Raw genomic sequence first — 16,229 nt, forward strand, 5'->3', positions numbered from 1 at the left:
GAACCCTAAAACATGCTCGAAAAAAGAGCTATCTTGGGACAAATGCGAGAAGGTTTGTATTACATGTAGATTTATGCTATACGAGTCACAGTTTATTGAGTTGGCGATTTGGTCTTATGGGTATGATGAGTATCAGGAAACTTACCCATATATACAGTTACATAAACATTCGTTGGAGCAAGCTTACCAGGGGAGTTATTTAGTCACTGTGTACAATCCAATGGACTAGATAAATTTACGTATTATAAGCACATATGTTTGAATATTTAGAACTCGTCGCTGAAGGTAACGGAGCTGTCTGAATAGATCGGATGCCCCTATTGAAATGCCACTAGTTGATCATCTAAGTCAACGATGACACGGAAAGCGGTGTCAATATATTCAAAGCGTTCTAGTTTTTTTTTTATATTAGTTCTACATTAATCATTTATATTCCAGTGAAACCTAACTCTGCGTTATCGCGGTCGTTCCCGTTGGATTAATGTGATTGTAGAATCTTCCTTAAAGTCATCTTTAATTCGAAACATGCGCGTAAGCACTAAGAATATTGTGCTTAGGAAATGGCGTTTCTTTAAACGATGTTTTGTTTATACATAGTACTCCCTTCTAGGTGAAATTTTTATTGAGAAATATGATTTATCCATCTGTGATCGTCATTCTCAGAGTCATCTACTGAGAATATTAGGAAGTCGTTGAGAAAAAACGTCGGCTGACTGATCGAGCGTAAGCCCCCATCGCATCAGTGAGTTGGATACCTGATGCGATATCGTTTTCACAGGAAAATGGACGACATACCCATGTAATCCTTTTTTTGAGATCTAAAACTGGTGCGAGCTGGTGGAAGATTTTCTTTGATCTGTAATGGGAACTCTAATTGAATAAGAGGGAAAAATTGCCTGCCTATCGTTCCATGGCGTGGCGGCTCGCACCAAAACCGTTATTATGATGATGATGATGACCGTTAAGGCCGCCTGACGTGCCCTGCATCCTTACTTGTATCTCCACCTATGGACTTTTTTGTCCAAGTAGCCACCACATCCATCAAATAATAATTATAGTGCAATTATTGTATTGAATGGATCAATGTAAGGACAGTGGTCATTGACCTGTTTTATCAAACTTTTACTCTGTTTCAAGTTATCAGCTGAGGGCTGTAAGACAATTTGCTCCTTTTTAGTTATGTTCTTCATTGTGTTATATGTGTTATTCGTAATGGATGCTCATCAATATAGGCCGCATCGCAATCTATTGCTGTATATTGAAACAAGCGACACTCGAGCGGTGAATGTACTAAGTTGGTCTAGTATTTTCTTTCTACTTTGTAGGAACGGAGTTAATGCAATGTATAGAGACAGCCTTCCTTCGCTGTTTTCTATTTGCCACTTTTAGCGTTTCAATGACAGAGGCTAACGCATGTTTAAAAGCACCGCGCTTTCTGTCCAGGGTATTTTGATCTAGCGAATCTTTCTTTCGATCCCACCCATATGGATCATACTAGTTTAGCAATCTAACTAATACCATACGTAGCGTCAATTGCCGACTTACCTAAGCTCTTCTCAGTAACGAGTTCGCACGAAGCAAAAGATTGCAATATAAAACGTTATAGATATTTGCTATAAATATATGGAACTCTATTTATTAATTCTCTAACTGTATTCAAATCTCTCTGTATTCAGTACGAGTTTGGTTGCCCCCGTTGTTCATTGTCGATGGACATACTTGCCTGTCATCTAACGTATCGCTCAATAAAAATCACCCTCGGAAAGTTACCTTGTTACAACAAAAGCAGCAATTTGAGTTAGAATATATTTATTTATTTTGCTTTTGAATAACAACTATTTATAATGACTCCATTGACTCCATTGATGGGTAGAGGCGAGAAGAACATACCACCATCATTTGACGCTTGCGAGAAAACGTTTAGTCATAGAAGTGTTTCTGCTCTGCCTTAGCGTAAGGAAGAGTATGGCTTTAAAACTTAGAGAGTTTTTTCTTTTCGTCTTTTTGCTAATTCCTTGTCCTTGAGTGTGCCGACGGCTAAGTAAATGAGCAATGAAACTCACGTCAACAACTGTTCCAGGCCCTTGCTAGCTGATTTTGCGATCAGTCTAGAACACTAATTATTAGTGGCCTACAAAGCATATAACTGCAGAAGCTATAATCCCATAGATTTTAGAAATGATGCTTAATTGATGCTCAACTGAACATACTTTCTTTATAACTGAAATCGTCGAACCTGACTCCACTATCCGTCTAATCCGTATGCGCATAGAGACGGCAGCTCTTCGAATCTCCACATCTCGTCGTCCATTCTACGCCGCTTTATTAAGGTCATCGGTAGTCTTTGAACACTCGACGTGCTTGCCCTTTTTTGTACTGTAGCTTTGTGCAGTGTGAACGAGTGTGACTGCCCTAATGTTAAGTACATATATAATGGTCAGCTGAGCTACATAAACACAGTAGTTGCTGAATCATCTATTGCATAAGTACATTATACGATCAGTTGTGGTATCATGTTTGTTCTGTCTATTCAAATGTTTTCCATTGTATGTACATAGGCTCTGAGCAAGCAATAGAAAGCCCGGAGAGCTCAGTGCAGACCGTCATCAGAACCCAGCTGATACCCCTGACCGCTTGCTCAGGGATGCGAGCTCTTTAATTGGCTTTATCATATCTCTTAAAACTATGCATTTTTAATGAGGATTTCTTTGAAAATGTGTGAAATCTGTATTAGTTATAAAAATGTTGATCAGTGAAAGACCGTGCTTATGGTGAAACGTTTGTCAAGGCATACTCACTGCTTTATTTTGTGAGGCAAACATAACCAGTTTCTTGTACGAAGTACGGTGTATTTTTTCTCGATGTATCCATTATCATTGTGGTTTGATCATACGCTTGTGGTTCACTATCTTGCAGGTGTTTCTCGTAATTTTTATATGTCTATGACCGGGTCTGCATAAAATAATCGGATCGTGGTCTTCTGAAAGAGATTTACAACATCAGAAGAGCTGTAAACGAAATGACCAACCCGTTTGAGACTCTAAAAACCAGCAGACTTCGACATAAATATGTATAGCTGCAGTGGTAACCTCAAAAATGCAACTACCCGAGACAAGCTAAAGCCGTAAAAAAATACTGAACATGTCGGCACATCATCGTCACAACGCCATTCAATGAAATCTGACGCGAAACAAGGAAGTATCACGCCAAGATCAAAAGACGCAGCGTCACAAGCTGCTGTAAAGTGAATATCAAATATCATTAGCGATCTATTAATTTAATTGATTTTCAGCCGAAGTGAGGAACGAAGTCAATTTTGCTATCATCCGAGCCCTTTGTGCTGGACGAAACCCCCATTAGGATCAAACTCCTCTTTTGGATGCCAGTTTTCATTATTATTGCCACTTTTTAAGCGTCTTCTTAAATGCCCGTAGAAGATTTTCATCAAGCAAGTCGGAAAATCCTCGGTAATTTTAATAAGATTAAAAGAAAATGAAAACCTTAAAGTTTTATCAGTATGGTTCAAAACACCATTTTTAATATACATGAGCTTTTGATAAGGAAAGGAGAAAAGAAAATACTTATTTTCAGTAAGGTTGTCCGGAGAGGCTCTTATTTTTGCGCCTCGTTGTACCTTTTCGACTCTTTGGCTCTTTCGAACCTTTGTTTTTTAGCCTGCTATCAGCCCAACGCCTAATTCAGATAGACTTTTTACATTTTGAACTGCCAATATCGCTTGAAGCATAGTTACTGTGAAAAATATTTGCGGATTAAAGAACGATTATTTTGAAAATGATTAGCAAGTGGTCTAGATTTTAAGCTGAGGCTTTAATTGTGGTGAATAACATTCAACAAATATGGCCGCCAAGAATGTCCCCTTTAGCACACGTAAGAAAGTATCTAAATGAAAAAATTTTTTTTATCTAGATACGGTCTTAGAGCCGAAGTATAAGAAAATATCTCTATATGCATCGTACCCCATATAGAAAATAACAAATTCAATTGCAATACTGCCCAATACTTTATACTAACTTTTTATCAGTTCAATAAAGGCTTACCTTTCATGTGTACGTATGATATCTAATGATGAGAGCCTGCTTCATCTTGAATGTAAGACAACTTTATACACAATATTCTATTATTAGTAGAGTGCAAATATCGTGCAGCACTCGAACAATCTTATTTCGATTAATTCTTGAGGCGTATCGTTCGTAGTGCACTGAAACTATCCGTCCTAATCAACTGATCGCATGACGATAAACCTAATGCTTACTGTAATTGTAGTTTTTATTATTAATAGTGCTTGTTATAACGATGGGATGGCGATGTAGTGAACTGGAGTCGATGCAAACATTTTTCATCTTCCTTCCGAAGCCGAAGTGTACAAACCCGAGCGAATAAGCTCAATACTTCGTGTCACTTCGTAACACGTTTAAAAAGAAATCTTTTTGCAGCCAGCGGAGTTAGAGGAAAGGGAGGTAAATTGCTAAGGAGAACAGCGGCGTTCAATAATCGTAACCGTTCATGTATCCTCTTTCACAGTATCCGTTAATGCTACTAGCAATGAATGGAGATGGCTAAAGTGTTCGTAGCTGGGGACAGTGGTACTTCGTCTACTGCCACCACTGGACGTAGTAACACGCTGGTAGGGCAACAGCAGCAACCAGGGTCAGCCAAGCTCCTTTCAACGGACTACTAGGGCAACCGAAACAACGCCGTGTGTATGCGCATTGCCGTTGGTTGTCTATTCGTCCATCCCCTTCTGCAGTGTGCGTGTGAAATGCCCATCGAGGCCTCCGAGGCCGGCAACTGCCTGCTTGCATCGGACGAGAATGTATTCATCTTCCTGTTGGTGAAATATGAAACAGCATCCACTGACGCTAGAACGGCCGATGGCAGGAGCGCGAGCACGGGTGGAGACAAGCGACAGGCGGAAGGCTGGTTCCGAGGCTCCATTGGTCATGACGGCGTCCCTAGCTACGGCCGCGACGGCTGTCATAGCCTGGTTGTAGAAGCAAATGATGCGCAAGGGGCTGTTCGAATTATTCCGGTCGCCTGCCTGCTGGGCGGCAGAGACAGGCAGCGACCATCGTCATCTTCAACGACTGGGCTGCTGTGGACGCCGGATGGAAGGAAAGCCCCTTGGACCGACGGTCAGTGGCTCAGTTGCCCCTGGGTCGGCCAGTCGCTGCTATTTGTCCTATAAGCAACGGTGACTACTACCTCCCTGCTGACTGTCTTTGCTGATGGTATACCGGGCAGTCGTATGGGCGATCCCGTAGCGTCGCATAACACCGCCGAAACAACTGGGATAAAGGAGGTAAATCTATGTAATAGCATAACGTAGCTGCAGCCCGTGGGCAACTTGCCAACTTCTACTGCCCGACTCAACGACAGCAACGATAAAAACAACAACCGTAACTCAACGGCGGCTGGGGAAATGTCGATGGTCACAGTGGATCAGTTATAATAGTAACATTAACGGCTCATGAAGAAATCAAAGGTCCAAATGCAAACTGCCACCTACTATCGTATGGCCTGCTGCTGCTTTTAAAGTAGACTTGGCGACATTCTAAATAATACCAGTAGTAATCATCTCAACAAGATTCCACAATCTACTTCAAATAAGGTTTTGCAATTTTCTAGATTGTACACATATAAATGTAGAACATTATATATATGCTTATCCGTGCGCTGTTGTGTATGTCAGCCATTCGTAGAAACGTTTTCAAACATTCTCTAAATTTTGCGCACGAAGCTACTTAGCGCGTCTACATAAATGTAATTTGTGTTTAGCAAAACAGGCTCATTCCTTCTTATGTATATATATACATGTATGTGCTTATAACCGAACAATATTTCTAAAGCTGGTCGTTCCTTTTTACCTTCTCCTTGCTAGGTTATAAGGGCGAAGGCAGTCTATTCCGAATAACGTTTGCCGACAGTGGATCGACCGTCGACGTCATTCATATGTCGCACATTCGCCTCCTTGCGCCGCATGAGCTCTCCGCTTGTTCCTTTTCTCTACAACACTTCGCTTCTCCGATACTACCTCACCGCACCCCACTCCAGTTCTGAAGTACAGCCTCTACTGGAGTGCGGAGGACCACTCAGTGTGGGGTAATTGCAATCACACACTTGCTACGAGAAGATATAACATGTTGGTGGACGTTGGATCAAGATAGTAAAGTAGAGCGTTACAAGGCGTTCCCCTCAATTCCATTGAACTATCGCCACCACTACGGAAAACATTTTGTAGGCGAATCCAACCTTTGACTAAGTTACCGTCTTTATTTCTATATATATGCGTATATACGGGTGTACATCCTGCACTGTGTTTACTAGCATCATGATATCACTGTGTGTCCCGTCCTAGCGATTTTTCAGAAGTAACGGCGGTAACCAATCCACGTTCGTTTGTGTAGCTTCCTCTATCACAACTACTCCACTTGGTTTCCTGCACAATTTCGCCATCGTGCCACTGCCTGATCGCGCTCTTCCCCTGACGTACGCATTTACTCGCTGCCGATCTCGATATTCGAACTCCTGGTAATGGGAAGTAGATTTCCGGTGAACACAGTCGGTCGAGCTGCTGCCGGCCATTACCCATTCCACGCCTGGTGCTGCTTTCGACTTCGCTCGGTGCCTCCATATATTTCCTGCTAGGTCTCTTTCACTTACGGCACTTTCTTTCCCAGCAGAAAGAGCAGAAGCAGCACAGCAGTAGCAGCATTGTCTAAATCGGTGGGAAAAGAAAGGGGCGCTGCTCGCCTCAACGATCCAATGTTTGCGCGGTTCGGGCCCTGCCTTCTTTTGCCCTATCCCATGGCATAGCCTTTTGGCCCTGATTGAGACTCTTCGTCGTGCTCGATCGACTGGTTGCTACTACGTTCCCGATAGTAGTCATGGCGATGACCGTGGGAAAACTTCGCCTGAAGGAGGAAACGCGTTAGGGGTTCGACGAGAACCCGCCAGCCGACGGTTGGAGAAGCCCACGACTGGAAATGGTGGAACGATATGTCGTCCTTGTTCTTCGACGTTCCCTCTCGCTACAGTCCTCTACCTATCTGCTCGTTTTTCCGCTCATTTTGGATCTGGTCCATTCTCCTCGAAGGCTTTTCGGAAATGTAGGGTAGGAAGCGTCTTTCTCGAGTACGCTGTTATGTATCGGGATCAGCAGGGCACGGTGAACGATCTGGGAGTTCTAAATGTCAAGTGGGAAAGAACAAATAATTGTAGACAACTACATGACGGATCATGACCGAACAACTGGGCAGATTCGGCCAGGTTGGGGGTCACCGGAGGATCATAGGAGATCAGTTCGGAATTCGCTTACAGCTCGCCCGCTTTATGGGAATCGTATATGCAGTACACCGCTTTCCTTTAAAAGCGAATAGTACAAAAGACTTTCTCGGTAGTCGTTACTACGCCGTTGATTTTCATATCTAACGATGGGATTAACGTATACCAGTTGGCAGTGAATACACAAATAAATAAATAGCCATGAAACGAACAATCATAGGCTTATAACGTTTCCTAAATAAATGATCTAGACTTTGATTTGTCGATCGTTTCAAAAATCCTGTTGGAAACATCCCTTTTTCTGATAAAAGCATAATCATTGTTCCTTGGTGTCGTTTCCAGAAATTTACATTGTTTGGCGTATCGGACAAACTAATCGTTTTTTTCTTATTTCGTTTAAATTTCTACAGCATTAAGTTGGGTAAAGGTATTTGGCCGCATACTCACTAATGTGCGCTTCATGCATGGTTCTCACCACATCCGGTTGGCAATTTTAGGCGTGTCCTCCTTTCGGCTCATTAAAATCCGTGGGTCACGTTGTTTCAACCACTGTTTTAGAGGTTTCGCGACTCGCCCAGTTAGACGCTGGCCATTTACTAACACGCAACAACTCCCTCGATGGGAGCGGGTCCGACTCTCCTGGCCTTTTCTTCTGACACTCTTAAAAAGTGTCAGCCGACAGCCCAGCTGTAAACCAACTGAGCTGCTGCTATTATTCCTTAACACTGCTGGCACGATATACAACTGATTAGTGCTAGTCAATGTGGTACAATGTAATACCCATGACTGGAAAGCTCATCTTATATAGTCAGCACGGGCATCGTGTAACAACAGTGTGACTCGCCAGCTCCGTTTGACATGTCCGTCATATCCGATCATTGCGGTAGCACATCCCAGTTATCTATGGTCATTTGAAAGGTGAATTACAGATTTTCGTTCGCACTGTTTTGTACAGTGAGCTTTGGGGTGGCCCGCCGTCACAAACATTACAATATAGCCGATTACAACAAGGCTGTATTTGGCTATGTAGCGCGCCACTGCTGGCTAAATGATACAGATATTATGCACTGAACATCGAGGGGGTTAGCGAAACAACTTAAATTATATGATACAGGCGCACAATATGCGAGCTGTCCTGATTTGGTGTATCATCGCCTTGCTCACCGCTAGTAATCATTATGGCAAATGTTTTGTTTATTCAAATAAAAAGCCTCAGAACAAGCAGTATTTTCTAGTGGAGTACCCTGCAGGATTATTTGCCCTTCAAGTATAGATGCGATGCATCGGCACTTAGCTTCAGCGACTCAGACTGGCTGGAGGACGTCTGCAGCCACCCGTTCGTTGCTCCTAATGATTTTCAAATTCGTTGTGATTTCTTGCGCTGCTGGAGCTACTGCTGCCTTTGCTGAGTACGTTTTTATCCATTTGTCTCACGGGTATGTTCGGAGTGCTTTTCAAGTTGGCTACTGTGGTACTATATTATCCCTCCAGTTCGTTCGTACGTCTCATCTATAGGCACGCCCTGAAAGTAAAAGCGGAGTTAGTCGCTGTCCATGCGACTGTCCCCTGCCATCATCGTCTTATTTCCATTTCTCTATTTACATTCTTTGTCGCTTAACGTATATGATGATTTTTCCCAATGTTGGGGCTTTTGCTCGTCTGCGATCCACTGCAACGCAACCCGAAATGGCGAAGCACAGATAGGGGCATTTCCCCATTTTCCTTCTTCTTCTAACTTTTCCGTCCAAGCCAAATGAGCATATTCTTGATCCACCCGACACCAATACTCTTGTTGCCATTGCAAAGCTGTACTTTTTTCGCAAAAAAAGTGCGATAGGGTTTCTGGGACTGTTTAGCTAAAACATAGAAGCCCGTATTTCTCAAAATCCTCATACATAGTCATTGAAAGACTATTACGCATTTATGCGTAGATACGACGATGGACACCGAAAACGCACCGGCACAAGTAATCGTTTCCTTTTGCCTAAATCCCTTCTGCTACTCAAACTGAAATTTTCTACAAGGGGCAAGCGCGGGTAATGTTGTCTGCAGCAGCCAGCAGTAGATTGTCTGCTGTGTCCTAAGGGGTGAAAACAGCCTCATTATTATGCGCTACTCTCTCACAAGTTGTCATCGCCGTATGTACTTAAGAGTAGAATCAGCTAATGGACAGAATCCGTTCGCATTATATGCGTGCTGAAAAACGAACTCACTGCTTCCACCGTTTGTTTTAGCACACGTTTGCTTCGTGAAACGTAGCCCCACAGTAGAATCGCTATCTGTGTAGGCTCCAGTATTACGTTACAAGATGTCGGCCTTAGAATTGGCGAAACTAAGTATGGCAACGATCTTAACAAAAGAGTACTAATGGAATATAGTTAAACCATAGCAGCACACTCTCTACATACACTTAGAAACGTGCATATATACTGTATAGAATGAAGAGAGCTTATAAGATGACAGAAACGTGAATTAGGAAGGGGCTACAAATGAAGGCCATTGTTCCAGTCGGGTGCTCGGGTAAGCTCTGTTATGAAACAAGGGTATATTCAGTAATATCTTGAAAGTCGTTTTCGTTGGTCGCCTATTATGTACTTAACTGAGATAAGCTGAATAGGAACAAGGACAGATAATTAATATTTCTTCTAACGGTTAGTAACGTTCGTTTAAGCACGTGAACTAATTATTTTGATAACAAAGCATCCTTTAAATTGGCTATGTACCTTAAAGCTTACCGAAAAAGCTCAATAGCGAAGTCGAACAATCTCTTTGTTTACTCAGACGAGGCTGCTGGTTTTATTACTGAGTATCCCTCAACGCCAGTCGCTACTCTCTAAGTCTAATACTTTTTCGAACATAAAATTCGCTCAATTTAGTAAGATCACGCCCCGAATTTTGTAGCAGATTATATTAATAATGTTAGCTGACCATGGATTTAGATCACCAACTAGCGAACGCTTCTACGAAGAGTAAATAGGCGAAATGATCGTTTCTTCAATCGTGATGAACAATTTCTTTGTAACATCAGTCGATCTGTGCGGAAAATGGATTATCAGGCTAACGAATCAAAAGGCAGGAAAACCTTACGTAAGGAGTGGTCCGATGCAACAGTCTCAAACATATTCGAAATAGTCCTGATAACCATTTATGCAACCAAATATTTATCCGTAAGAAGTGAATCAGCAACTTATCACCAGTCTGTCTAGCAATAGCAGAATAAATCTGCGCGTGCCGCTCAACCAAAGAGTCGACTTTTTCTAGATTGTCACAAAAATCCTTATTTCCAATAATTTTCTATGGAATATTTATCACAATGACTATATGCTCAATAGGATGCTATGATTAGCCTTGTTTGGTGACATTTTGATTGCTCCCTGTTCTCACACGTTATTTCCGGAAACATTGATCCATTTTTTTCATTGATTGCTGAATAGCCGATGACCGAAAGTTGAGTTACCCGCTGCTCAGAGCTACAAACATTTTAAATGGCAACATAGAAGAATGGCTGGGATGGAAAGAATACAGCTGCTTCCTAGAGAACTATTGCGATATATATATTTTTTTCTAGATGGCTGTATGTTCCGGTTTTACGGTACTCATTCACAATCATGTTCAAGGATTCGATTCTAAAATAGTGGTATTTCAGAATAAAATGAGCAGCTCTGATTTATATGGATAACATTATTGTCTCTAATGTGGTTATGTTTTGTCACGTATTTTTGATTGCTTCTATTATATCTTAGCTTGTTTTTATATGGTCATTACCAACAGCGTATATTTATTTTGTAATCAGTTGAGAAATTTATCATAAAATTGATGACGACGCTCGTCCTCTATTGATAAGCATTGCCAGATGGGTTTGGCAAAACGTTGTTTTCAATTTAAATCAACCTTACCCAAGCATGTAATCTCTTTTTCTCGTGACGCATTGGTATCACCTATTGTAATGTGTCATTTGAGTGTAAATAATGGAGAGGCAATTGGATAGCGTAGATCTCTCAAATGACTTTTCTGGCTTTAAAAGCCCACACATGATTGCCAGTCAACTCGCGGGTCAACTCAAACTAAATGACCGAGAGTTTTATGGAAGAACTCTACTCCACTATCTTTGTTTATGTATGGCGATGCAACAAGCGAGCAAGCGCAGAATGCATAGCCTAATAGGCAGCAGCAGCAGCACAGGAAACCCAGAGAGACACATTTCATCCTTCTTGGACAGATATGAGATGAGATGGATTTAGGGAGTTGGATTCAGTCATGTTAAAGCTTTGATAACGTCGAAAGGTTCATTTATCTCTGGTTATTTTTAACATAACACAGCGTTGGCCAGGAGAACCTCTGTTTCGTCCTTTTTTTTTTTCGACAGTCGCTTGGTAGTTTATTTTTCCTGTGTGAGCCCATGAATCGACTTGACATAATGCCGTACGTATGAGGCCATCAGGCGTAAAAAAATGTATGAAAAAAATGTTTCTGTGTTATATTCATAGTGTAGCAGTGACATTCGGAACAAGTGCCCGAGCTATAAGAACAGCAAAGGCATCGAGCTATAAAAAAGCGGATCGCCGAATCTTCAGAGTTCCAGATTAGTGACAGATTGACATTGACGTCGTAAACTAGCACCGTTTATTAATGAGCAGATATGCAACGCATGCAATCTAGGCAGAAAGCCATCTTTACTGAACGGGAGAAGAGCCTCGACAGCAAGGGTGCCCAGGCGGAGCCTGTTCAATGCAGGATAACCAAACGAGGAATCTGTGATAAAATATTGATTGCAAAGAAATTCTGTTGTTAGTCTAAACGCGTACGTTCAGCTTAGTGCTTAAGGAGACTCAAACTCTGATTCTCGGCTATTGCGTCAATAGGTTTGAACTACAAGATCTTCAAAGGTGGATAATCAAACACCCAGAATTAGCCAAGATATCAAGAAATAAAAGCGCCACAAAAGAAGTAGTTGACACATGTTTAAACGTTAAGATAAGAAATAATAATATCTGTTACCGGATAAGTCCTAAACCCTTTAGACAGCGTTCACAAAATGCTACTGTAGTGAAATTTACACATTTGTCCGTCAGAAACGCAATCTTTGACGGTTGCAAAGTTCTCTAACAACGTTACAGAAGCTACTGTTCGACTGTTATACGCAACCTGCAGTCCGATTAGGCCTACTGTGCATCCTTTAATATCTATACGTTTCTAATCGAAGCCTAAAAATGCATTCTTATAGTATCTCCCTTCACTTGACACAGCTTCTTCGTATATATATATATATATATATATATATATATATATAAGGCTTGTACGGGTTTCGTCGTCTTTGGAGCGCGTTTCTCTCGATGGATTAACCAAAAGTGATCCAGCCTTCAAAATCCTAATGTCATGCAGAAGCTTCTCGCCAGCAGACCTTTACAAAAATACAAACAGTATAGCTATAACAGTTAGTAGTTCAAAGAGATAAAAAGATACACATTATTCGTTACCTGTTTAATTTTTGAGCTCCTGTTCCCATCTCGCTTTGTATAGCGTCATCCCTTGTCATGCCTTGCTTCCCTATCAGTACCCACCTGTTCCCTAAGAGTCTCAGTCACCAGGTGAAGCGGCACAGGTGGACAGAAACCATTATATCTACCTAATTAACTGTTTCAACCGACAGCTGTCGTTACACCCACTGAGGGCCTCACTAATTCTGACATAGCTGTATAGCTCAAACTCCCGAGCTGCGAATGAAAGGGTCACTATCACCAACAAGTCGAGGGCAATAATTGAAAGAAGATCATTCGTCAGACTATAGTACTAGTCCAGCTCAGTTTGCAATGCGGGAATTAGCGCCCGTGCTAGAAGGTGATCTGTATAACTAGGGAAGTAGTTGTGGGAAGTGTCTGTATTATAGAAGCTGCGTGCTAAAGTAGTCTCAGTAAGATAGCGGTGAAAGTGTACCGAGTTTAAGGGGTTTTGTTTTGGAATGCTAGCAGTCGTCACTGTTTGCTCCGCATTGTAATGGGAATCTAATTCTAATTTTCCCGCGCTTAAACCTCTCCTTACAATTTTCACCCCCCTCCTTTTCACACCAAGCTTCTCAACTCTACTAAACGTTGAACGATTACGGCGCCCTCTATCGCGGCTTTAGGTGTTTTCCGCTTTACCCATCTAACATTTACTCAAGACTGTGGTCAATATTATTGCTGGGGTTTTTCTAAAAGCTTGACATACTGCTTAAGATAGAAAGGATACATGGCAGGCAAACACACAGTGGTTGTGCCTTGATTAGGGTCACGTCGTTTGCGAACGTCTTGCAAACTTCGCATTCGGATTTTTCACACCCCAGTTCCACAGCCGCGCCTTTAAAATGTATGTGTCGAGCTTCACCTTCGGTATGGTTTTAGCCAAAATACCCGACCGTCCCTATATGTTTATCTACTTTTTTCATCTTGACAGCGTCCGTCTATCGAATGAGCATATGCCATAAGCTATATATGTATATATATATATATTTATGAGGCGTATCCTTTCTTCTGATTCCTTCGCGCTCCTGTGTTGTTCCCAAGTGATTTCTAATTAGTATGACCACCCCAGTTTGTAACAGCTAACAGATACCACTCAACGCAGAAACGCGGCTCTTTCTCAGCTTCATCCTCGCCCAACTTCGCCTCTTTCCCAAAACATGGGGGAGAGGAGATCCGTTGCGAGGTGGGCTTGATGAGGCACCACAACGCGCCAGCAGCCACCGTTACTAACAGCAGCTTTCCGTTCGTTTATTGACCATTTTGACCACTGGCACTCGGCACTTAATCACTCACATCCATAGGTACGACGACCGTCGTCCAGTTAAAAGTGATTGACAATAACAAACATTGTTACTGCCGTCTTCGCCATTGGTTTTCCGTGCGCGGGACGCTTGTTTCGTTCGTTTCACAGAAAAGAAGCCGTAGCTGAGATCGAGGGATCCAGAACTGTACACGATTAAGAGTCGGTTCATGGAGGGAATAACAACAAGTCTGTGGGTTCAGGATCATTCGTTCGTCAACGATTAGCGAGGTAACCGTCGCTCATGACCACTGATACAAACCGACGAATGTTGCTATTCTCAAAACGTTGTGCCTCCTGCTCTGTGTCCGAATTAGCGAACTCTTAGCTAAGAGATACGACAAACCAGAACAGGACAGTCAGCTCAACATTAACAGTCGCGTAAGATAGACCGCGGTACTCCGTTTCAATCATAACGACGTAAATAACAGCTATAGTGACGAATAACGAAAGCTACGGATACTCAGTTATCAACTTTAGTTCGTCAGTCAGTTTCTTTCAGCTTGGCTGATACTTCTCCGAGGGCAAACTTAGCTAACAAAGCTATAAAGGGCAAAGGCGCACAACGACAACAACAACGCCAGTCGCCACAAGTTGTAGTCGTTGAAAACCAACAAAGAAGAGCAGTGACAACAAGAGAAGAGCAAGTAGTTTGGGTGCCGTAGAGAGCGCCAGCCGATTCATGCGATAGCAGCCGACGAATCACAAGCAGACTCGAGTCAAGTTGTGTTGTGTATGCCGGCCGCCACTGGTTCTGCCTGCGGTAGTCATCGAATCGAAGAGACAACGGATTTTTGCTTTTGTGTGCAGACTGTGTGTGTAGTAACATCAGCCACTCGTCTGTGTTTTTGCCCGCCACTGAGCGCGGTAGCACGCCGAGTTCACCGTCAGCCGGCCTCCGCATTCTGCTTCTCCCGTTCCCGGCGGCGGAGAGCTGACGAAAGTTGAGCGGAGTGACACGAGAGCACGATATATATATATACATGTGTGTAGATATATAGAGCAGCAGGTTTGCAGGAGCGGGTCAGTGATCCTTGGCTTGTCATTATCATCATCATCACTAAATATCGCCGCCGCTTGGGTTAGTTGTGTCAAGCCACGTACGAAAGAAGAGTGTTCGCGGCAGTAAAAACTCGACGACGAGGATTTCTCCTATTCAACTCGTTCAGTTTCAGGAAAAGAAAGAAAAAAGAAGTCCCTGTTATTGTTGACGCAATACATCACTGAGATGCTGGGACGCTTCAGCGGGACGGAACGACGACGCAATTGCTTCGTTTGATTAGTGAAAAGTGGAAGTTCATTAATTAGCATTCGGCTAGAAGAACTGAATTCATGGTGTTGTTTGGGTGTTATTAGCAATTTCGTGTTGATGCGTTTGTGTAGTGTACGATCGTTACCGCGCACAGAGTTGTCAGTACTTCGTGACGCGACTGCTGCGCGAGTGAATTTGTTTGTCTGCCTACCAATCAGAGTGTTAACGAGTCGATAAACTGGAGATGTACGATCAACCGTACGGACGGCGCAGCTATGCGCAGAGCTCAGCTCCGCCATACAACTATCACTACGAGCAGTACACGCCATCGCCAACGAATTATTCGTAAGTACACTTAATCTAGAGCGATAAAATAATGCGTAGGAAAAATACAAGTGACTATTTTATTTAGGATTAAGACTACTAGTGTTACTGTATAAAGAAGTTTTGCTCATAAGTAGCATTGTCATCCAATGTCTATTGTAGTCTTCAAACGGTTTATGGGGGCGCAACGATGTCCCCTCGTTTCACGAGTCGTAGGTGATTTGCGCAGTTAGCGAATTGAGTTAGCGACACCGGCCAGTAGATTTTGCCGACCAACTAACTATTATACGCGGAACTAGCATGCGATTATTTCTTTTTCACTTTAATTATATCCTGAGCTCTTAGTAGTGCCACATCCTCAGCTAACTCCGCCTTTGTGATTTGCCGTTTACTGCAGTAGTAGGCAGAACCGCAGAACAGTATAGAGAGACTGTCGGTGCTCTTCGGAATTTTTTCTGAGGCGAAACCCCAAGGATGTTTTTGGGAGGTCGATGTTACTGCCAGATCTGGTCTTCACAGTGGATTCACAACAGAGTCAGGGACGACCTGT

The 16,229-nt window shown here is 42.6% G+C and overlaps 1 protein-coding gene across 7 annotated transcripts in view; it reads left to right on the top strand.

Annotated features, from left to right (window-relative positions):
* LOC111247395 (transmembrane ascorbate-dependent reductase CYB561-like) overlaps positions 1-16,229 on the top strand; it is a 104,038-nt gene that overhangs the window by 24,299 nt on the left and 63,510 nt on the right. For 5 of the 7 annotated variants that reach the window (XM_022798234.2, XM_022798236.2, XM_022798233.2 and 2 more), the window contains exon 2: positions 14,215-15,700. The exons of the other annotated variants lie outside the window; for them this stretch is intronic. In XM_022798234.2, coding sequence (XP_022653969.1) covers positions 15,600-15,700 — 101 coding nt within the window. In that variant the 5' untranslated portion in view covers positions 14,215-15,599. The remainder of the gene's footprint in view (positions 1-14,214; positions 15,701-16,229) is intronic. 7 annotated transcript variants of the gene reach the window in all.

This window comes from Varroa destructor, unplaced genomic scaffold (genome assembly GCF_002443255.2).
Source record: "Varroa destructor unplaced genomic scaffold, Vdes_3.0 BEIS01000003.1, whole genome shotgun sequence".
NCBI classification, from domain to species: Eukaryota; Metazoa; Arthropoda; class Arachnida; order Mesostigmata; family Varroidae; genus Varroa; species Varroa destructor.